The following is a 7899-nucleotide window of genomic DNA, read 5'->3' as shown; positions in this document are numbered from 1 at the left end:
CTTTTAAAAGGTTCAAAATCGTACATTAGTAACTACATTTTTAAAACAGCTGCTACCCTTGAATCTGCTCATGTTGGCAACCCATTTTGAAAGCTGTTTCATATCTCCATCGTGCATAATACTTGCTCTCAATTTGCAAATTTGCATCAATTTGAAATTATATGCAGCTGTATGTAGTCTTCCTCAAGCCAAGATGCCCACATTTCTTTATAGTGTATAATAGTGTCTTTATTCTCCACACTTTGACAGTCTAATCCCACAGCGATCCGCAGAGGGTCAGAGTGCAGCAGCTGCAGGGGCTTTGGCTGCTCTCTCTCTGCAGTTGCACTGGTGTGACAGATAGTGAGCCAGGCAGGACCAGATTTAGCCCAAATTAACCCTCTTAGAAATTTCAGATTTTAGATAATAAAAATCACTTTCTCTTATAGTGACATTATTTTTGGGCGGGGTATCTCAAGGCTCTATAGTAGGACCGTTACTTTTCTCACTGTATATATCCGCATATATGCTGATGACACCTAGATTTACATTGCTTCCAACCAGGTGGTCCAGATTATTTCTCCAAACCAAGTGGTTTTTAACCACATAGCTGTTTGACATCTTCTTCTATCTGACCACTGACAACACGTGAATGACATCCTCAAACTTTCATCAATTGTACATTTTTAATTAGATGCATTTTTTCATTCACACATTCCTTTATACAGATTATACTATTGTGTTGTTCTGTTTGTGATGAACAAATTGCTGCCTAGTAGATACAAAACTCTTTTTGGATTATCACCCCATTATTTGGCAGAACTAGTTATTTATTACAGGAACCAATTATTCTAGTATATGACATTTCTTTACATCACTTTTAAGTCCTTTAAATATGGAAATACCATGCCATATTTAATGGACTGAACATAATCTAACAAATTGTACTGCAGGCTGACAATGGCTAACTGTCTTTGAAAAGATTTTAGTTGACCCCGGATGTGATATGTGCACATACACTCATGATGCAAAAGATGAGAAGAGAAGGACACATGCACACAGCTGGGCTGCAGTCATATGAAGTCAAATTATTCCCAGGCTGTGATGGAGGTTTACAGCAGTAGATCTTCAACATGGATACCCTATAACACATTGTAGTATAGTTGTATAACTATAACAAATATTTCCATTCGTACAAACCATACTTATACAAATTCAATACAGGTATGGGACTCTCTTAATCTTCTCTAATTTTCTTTTTTGCAGAACAACCAACCAGGACCTCCAGGACCTAAAGGGGCCAAAGGTCACAGAGGACCTGAGGGCAATCCGGTAAGAATAGCATTGAGCCACTACATGAGCTAACTGTGGGTTTGTCTGGATGTGTAAGCACGTTGAGACACTGGAAGATCTCTGTCCACACATGCAAAGTAGATCCCTCCCTCCAAACCATTGACCTACTCTCACATTCAGACATCGTTTTTTTGTAAATACCTATAATGGAAAGTTATGCTGATCCTAAGATCAACCTATTTTAGCTCAATTAAAAATAACATTTTAATATAATATATTTATAAAGCCACTGATTTCAGTTTTTTTTAATTTAATTTTAATAATTTTTGAACAACACTTGTTACTGCTTTTAGTAGGATCGATTCCTTGTTGGTTTTTGTCTTTTAATGGTATTTGTCGACATAGAAATACAGAATATCACCAGACCTTAGATAAATTGTGCTAACAAGAACAAAGCAAACCCCAGCGCTGTGTATTTCCTCACATGTAGGCTGCAACTGATTCTATACAAGGTTAGCTAATCCTACTACTCAACATAACATCAAATCAATTGCAAATTGCATCCCTTAGTTTGGCTCATAGGTATGTTGGAAAGATAATGTTATTCCATTTCCCTTTTCAACAACTGGCAAGTGGAAATTGTGGTGTTGGATCATGTGAAAAGATGAACGAAGATCTAAATATAACAGTGTGCATAAAGACATGTTCTCCAAGGCAGAGTCCTCAAACCCTACCCTTTCATATTTTTCCCACTTTCTGTCTCTCCTCCTACTCTTCCTCCTCCTTTTTTTCTCCCTCCTCTCCGCCTTCACCTCGGACTTGTTTCTCTTCTGTATATTTCTGTATGAACAGTTTGCGTCATGTGTTCTCAGGAAAGTTTCCCTCGTCTACAATTAACGGTTGTTTCTCTCTCCCTCTCTCTCTTTGTCACAGAAAAGAATGCTCTTAAACTGAGTTTAATGTCTGTTAAAACAAAACAGATGGTTTTCCTGCAGCCTGGTGAACCCAAAACAAAATTCTGTGGCAATGATCTTTTGGAAGATTCACATGTTGTTGCAGAAAGATAGCAGTGCACACAAATGTGTGGGTGTGGTTCTGGGTTCGGTGACTGAGAGATTCTGGTTTGCAGTCAAAGGATAGATTGCTTTTCCAAAGAATCCCCTCCTTTTTTGTCAGTTGAAATAAAAAAAAGAGTCTTTCAGTACTTGCTGTGTACGGAGTCACATGAGATAAACTTTTGTCTGGCCAGTTTTTTTAACAGATAAACACATCTATCAGGGGGTTGATTCTCACTCATTCTTTCTTTCCCTTCAGGGACCTCCTGGGCCTCCTGGACCACCAGGAACTGATGTGAGTATTAAAAGAATTAATACAGTCCATTTAATATGAACCCTCGCCCTAATTTTCACCCCAGGACAGTTTGGCTAAGCACCACAGACTTTATTTCACCTTGAGGCCGCGCTAGTTTTGATTCTGAAACTGATACTGTATGTTCAGTCCAAAGCCACACATTCAATTTCCTGAAAACAAAAAAAACCTAGCCTTTTACTTACCAGTCCTGTGAGTAAAATGTCACCATTGTCATGGTTTATTTTTTTATTCTAGAGCAGCTTGAAACAGTCTAGTCTACATACAGTAGATATGTAATGTGATTTAACAATGCATGGCTGTACCGTACCTCCACCTTTCTCTTCAGGAATGTGAAATTCTGGATATCATCATGAAGCTCTGCTGTAAGTAAACCTCTTACAACATGTTTGCATGCTGAAATACACACTCACAGAAATGAAGCTACATGTATTTGATGTTAAACACTTTGCCGTTTCAATTCAGTGCCTCAATAGCCAAACAGGCAATCAAATCCTGAAGAATGTGAGGGTTACGCAGGTTATGTTGTGTTAATTAACCTTTATTTGTGTTTTTTTCCATTCTGTCCTAATCACACCTCAGCTTGTTGTGGTAAGTTGTGCTAAATCTAAAACAAAGTCCTCATAATTGTTTCTGGTGCTTTAGTGTTTATTGTGAACTTCTGTGATTTTGTCTATGTGTCTCTCCAGAATGCAAGTGTGCCGCTATGGACCTGGCATTCGTTGTGGACAGCTCAGAGAGTATCGGTGCCACAAACTTTGCGCTTGCCAAAGACTTTATCATCACAGTCATAGACAGACTGACAAAAGACCAGCAACTCAAGGTAATGTCCAGTCTTTATTCATAATGGGTTTGGACATTTGACTTCACTGTATTTCATAATCATCCATCTTTGCCGATCTTCTTTAGGATAACCAGCATTTGACCTTTGTGGATTGGGTTGTTTATACAAAATGACACCAAAAATGTTTTCAGAGATGTTTGGAAATGCTGGCCTGAAAACAGACCTCAAAATAGAAATTGTGAATGAAAGATATACTCAGGTTTTGGAACTTGCTTTTATGTCTCTCCAGTGACTCTCCTCTTCCAGTGTGGATATAATTAGTCAGGATGGGTGGGACGCAGAAATGTTGACAGAGGAAAACACATGCTCGTAGATATAAAACACAGACCAAAACACACAGTCACCATGCAATGCTTTTTTTTCCAGTTTGCAGGTAATGACTCTGGGTTGAGTGTAGTCCAGTACAGTGGATCGAAAGCCCAAGAAGTTGTCCGACTGGGGAAGGGGATTGGTAGCCTCCTCGAATTTAAACAGTGAGTTCAAATGCAATGAAGTCTGTGTTTTAGTAATGCAATAAGTGCATAACCCTCTCCAAGAAAAAACAGTGCAGTTGCTAATTTACTAACTCAATATTGACTTTTTACAGTGTTGTCTCTTGTTTGCTGTCTCATTAAGAGTGAAGAGATCATTTAAAATATCTATTTGCACCACTTAAGAAATGGCCCCACAACATGTGGAGGTCGAGGTTCAGTCCTTGTCGTAGCGGCCACGGGTTCTGTTCCAATCTGCGGCCCTTTGCTGCATGTCATCCACCTCTCTCTCCCACTTGACCGACTTAATCTTTCCCAATAATAAAGGCAATAAAAACCAAAAAATTATATTTAAAAAAGCCCCAAAATACAGAAAACTTTATCTACTCTGTTAAAAATGTTCTGTGTCCAAGACCCATTTTGAATGCTTCCCACAGCCATGCTTGAAATGATTGGTAAAACAATACTACATGTATAACAACTGTAGGCATAGTTTCATCTTGACCAAGGGTAACTATTTGCCCTACTCACATGTTTGCGCTAAGCTAGGCTTCAACACAATCCAGATTTATGTAACTCTAATGGATGCTGAAATACACATCAATTGCCTCATTTGTGGCAGAGCAATTATATTTACATATACTGTATTTTGGAATTTTTGTCATATATTTTCTTAAATAGCCATTGATTTGATTGTGTGTGTGTGTGTGTGGTGTGTGTGTGTGCGCGTGCGCGTGCGTGCGTGTGTGTGTGCATACAGGAAAGTGCGAGAATTAAAGTGGCTGGCTGAGGCCACGTACACAGGCGAGGCCCTTAGCTTTACTCTGAACAACACAATCGTTGAAATGACCCATGAGAACAAAGTCGTTATCGTTCTCACGGACGGACGTTCTGATATTTCAAGGGATAAGATTCCCCTCAACGTACTCTGTGGTAAAGATCTCCGGGTGAGTACAATACACTTCGATAGACAGTAAACGCCTGTGCCACTCCTAGACACTTAATAATGTAAATAATGTAAAGTAGCCGCAAAACTGAAAACCTAGTTTCTCTCATCCAGGTGGGTGGTTTAGGAGTGAAGGACTACTCAGGCCGCGAGCCCAACAACGAGCAGCTTGGGGAATTGGTTTGTAAGAATGACCCCAAACCAGGCTTTTCCTTTGTCCTGGACAACTTTGCAGAGCTGTTAGAAGACTCTTTCCTGCAGAACCTCACATCCAGAATCTGTCAAGGTGAACACAAACTACACACAGAAGTGCACACACACTCACACACACATCACTGGTAATTGTTTTTGTTAACATTTTTGTACCAACCCCAAATAAACTGAGTTATTACCCCTGTTTTTCTCTCATTCAGAAAAGAGGTGCCCAGACTACAAATGTCCCAGTAAGACTGTTTTCTTTGTCATTCATGATAGTTTCACATTTGATTGGACCATGGTTAACTTATTTTGATATTTACCTTATCTAATGCTGTTAACCCAGTTGGCCATTTATAGCTTTAATAGGATTGTTTTCCTTTCTCACATTCTGTCTATAGGTTGTACATTAAATGAGAATTGACATTAAACATTAAAAACAACCAACAAATTAAACTATAAAATTTACAAGTGAATTGAAAATTGTATAATTGCTTCATTTGGCTGTATTGCACCTTCCAGTCTGTCATTTACAGAACCTCTAAAAACAGCTATTAATCAGATGTATTTGGTGTGTTTCAGTCTCTTTCTCTGAAAGTGCCGATATTTTGGTGATGATGGACAGCTCGGCCAGTGTGGGCCAGAAGAATTTTCAAACAAGCAAAGCTTTTGTCCACCGCTTGGCTGAGCGTTTCCTGACTAGCGAGAAGAAGCGCGGTGCCACTGTGAACGTGGCTGTGGGCCAGTACAGCCGAAGCGCCAGCATGGAGCAGGGGCTAACTACCAATTTGACCCTGCTGTCTCGTCAAATTGAAAGCGCGACCTTCCAAAATGACGGCACCAACGTGTTAGAGGCCATGGAATTTGCCATGAAGAATTTACGTGGACGTGGGGATGCATCAGGAGGCAAGAAGAAGCTGGTGCTATTCTCTGACGGCAGGTCTCAGGCCGTCACCGAGCCCCAGCTGGAGAAGCGCGTTCGTGAGGTGGCGGACGCCAGGGTGGAGCTCTTTGTCATCTCCGTTGGCAGCCAAGTCAATGAGGCCAACTTGCGCACGCTGGTGAGCAGGGGGCGGCGGGACGACCTCACCTATGCCCAGCGGCATCTCTTCCGTGTCCCAGATTACGCCTCTCTGCTCCGCGGGGTTTTCCACCAAACCGTCTCCCGCAGGGTGTCCATCCCCTGAGGGAGGGACAACAGGACCAACACGCTTTTTTATTTTTAGTGCCAATATGAATATTCAGTCTCACTCATTTACCATACACTGTGTTTGAGTAAAAAAAAAAATTTTTGAAAGTCTCACAATATAACGAATGATTGTGTGGCGCGTTATTATGGAACCCACGTGACTTCTAGGAAAGGCCCGCCCTACGAAGCAGCTCAATTGGTTGCAGTTAGGCAATGACCTTAAGTTGTGGTTAGGATAGCTGATTGGTCAGGGGATAGGACCAGAACAAATCGGGTTACGCTACCTTGTGTAAGAATGGACGCCTGGCCAACAGTAGCGTGTAAATGCTATTGAAGGACGGGCCTTTCCTAGAAGTTGCATGGGTTCCATAATTACGCTTGTGTGGCAGACAAATGGAAGTGTCTTCATTTAATTCCATGAGACCCTACTACCCTGGGTTGAGTCTCCATTAGATGATATCCCAAATGATGGTGCTGTTCTACACAATTTTAGAGTGTTAGAGATTGTTTGAAGGAATTGCTGCCTGGCAGGCAAAGTTCAGGGTACAAAAGTCCCATTTCAAAGAGGGTTGCTTACGAACTGGAAAACCGTCAGTCATGGCCACAGCTAAACTACATTTCTAGCTTTTAAATGCATTGAATTGATTTCTCCTCAGGTATTCTGCATTACTTTCAGCTAGTTTGTTACTTAAATGTATTAGTTTGGTTTGAAAATGGCTACACTCTCCTGTTTTTCCAGGACTAGAGCTCCTTCCATTCAAAGAATTTGTGTTTAGGGTTTAATGGGGATTCATTTTGTAGCTCTTACCACTCTTTGAAGTGGTGTTGGATTTGTGGTGTCACAATTTTACAACGTAAGCAAGCCAACTGCGACTGTGAATTGAAAACATAAAAATTATTTGTCTAATTCTTCTGGAACCTAAATAATCGTTGACCTGAAAGGCTGGCGCATGATTGGCCGGTCATCCTTATTTTAGGTTTTGCCCCTACAGTATAAAACATATTGAAAAGGTCTGTTGGAAAAGCTAACTTAGTAAAAACTCCCACCCAACATCACTTGAAAGCCGGACTTAGCATTTGTGATTCTGCCCGAGTGTGTGCATCTGTATGTGTGAGAGTGTGAGCACCTCAGTGTCAACATCGATTACATGTATATGTGTGTAGAGGTGATGTTTTATGTGGAGCCTGGCGATTGTTCCATAAACAGCTGTGCTGGGGTCACCGGTTTAAATTACAGAATGACAGAAACCTGTTCCCACACACACACACACACAACTTTGTGCTTCATCATTGGGGTAGGAAAACATCATGGTTAAATGCTGAAAAAAAGACACCTAATGGGACTTAGCCCATCACACCCACATACACACAGCAAACAGTGTGTACCTGTTTTAGATCCCCTCAGCTGTAAATTCCACACCTTCAGTTTGTTTTTTGTTGTGAGTGCCGCAAAGTTGCTGTACTGTTATTATCCGTGGTGCTATTAGTCTCAGTGGTCAGCCTCTACCCATGTTGTCAAAAAGATATGTTCACCTGAGAAACAAAACTTAAGTAGTGTTGTAAGATCTCCTTCAATAAAGGTTACTACACCAAATTGTCTCAGCTCACTTTTGTA

General features: G+C 40.7%; 1 protein-coding gene across 1 annotated transcript in view; it reads left to right on the top strand.

Annotated features, from left to right (window-relative positions):
* col6a1 (collagen, type VI, alpha 1) overlaps window positions 1–7532 on the top strand; it is a 23034-nt gene extending 15502 nt beyond the window's left edge. The window contains 10 exon segments of the mRNA XM_032530792.1: window positions 1246–1311; window positions 2587–2622; window positions 2969–3005; window positions 3223–3231; window positions 3330–3463; window positions 3851–3957; window positions 4715–4901; window positions 5015–5186; window positions 5314–5343; window positions 5678–7532. Coding sequence (XP_032386683.1) covers window positions 1246–1311; window positions 2587–2622; window positions 2969–3005; window positions 3223–3231; window positions 3330–3463; window positions 3851–3957; window positions 4715–4901; window positions 5015–5186; window positions 5314–5343; window positions 5678–6282 — 1383 coding nt within the window. The 3' untranslated portion in view covers window positions 6283–7532.
* Window positions 7533–7899: the final 367 nt, after the last annotated feature.

The sequence above is a fragment of the Etheostoma spectabile genome, chromosome 12 (genome assembly GCF_008692095.1).
Source record: "Etheostoma spectabile isolate EspeVRDwgs_2016 chromosome 12, UIUC_Espe_1.0, whole genome shotgun sequence".
Lineage (NCBI taxonomy): Eukaryota > Metazoa > Chordata > Actinopteri > Perciformes > Percidae > Etheostoma > Etheostoma spectabile.
Note: the sequence above shows the minus strand (reverse complement) of the source record. Positions and strands in the feature narration are given on the sequence as shown.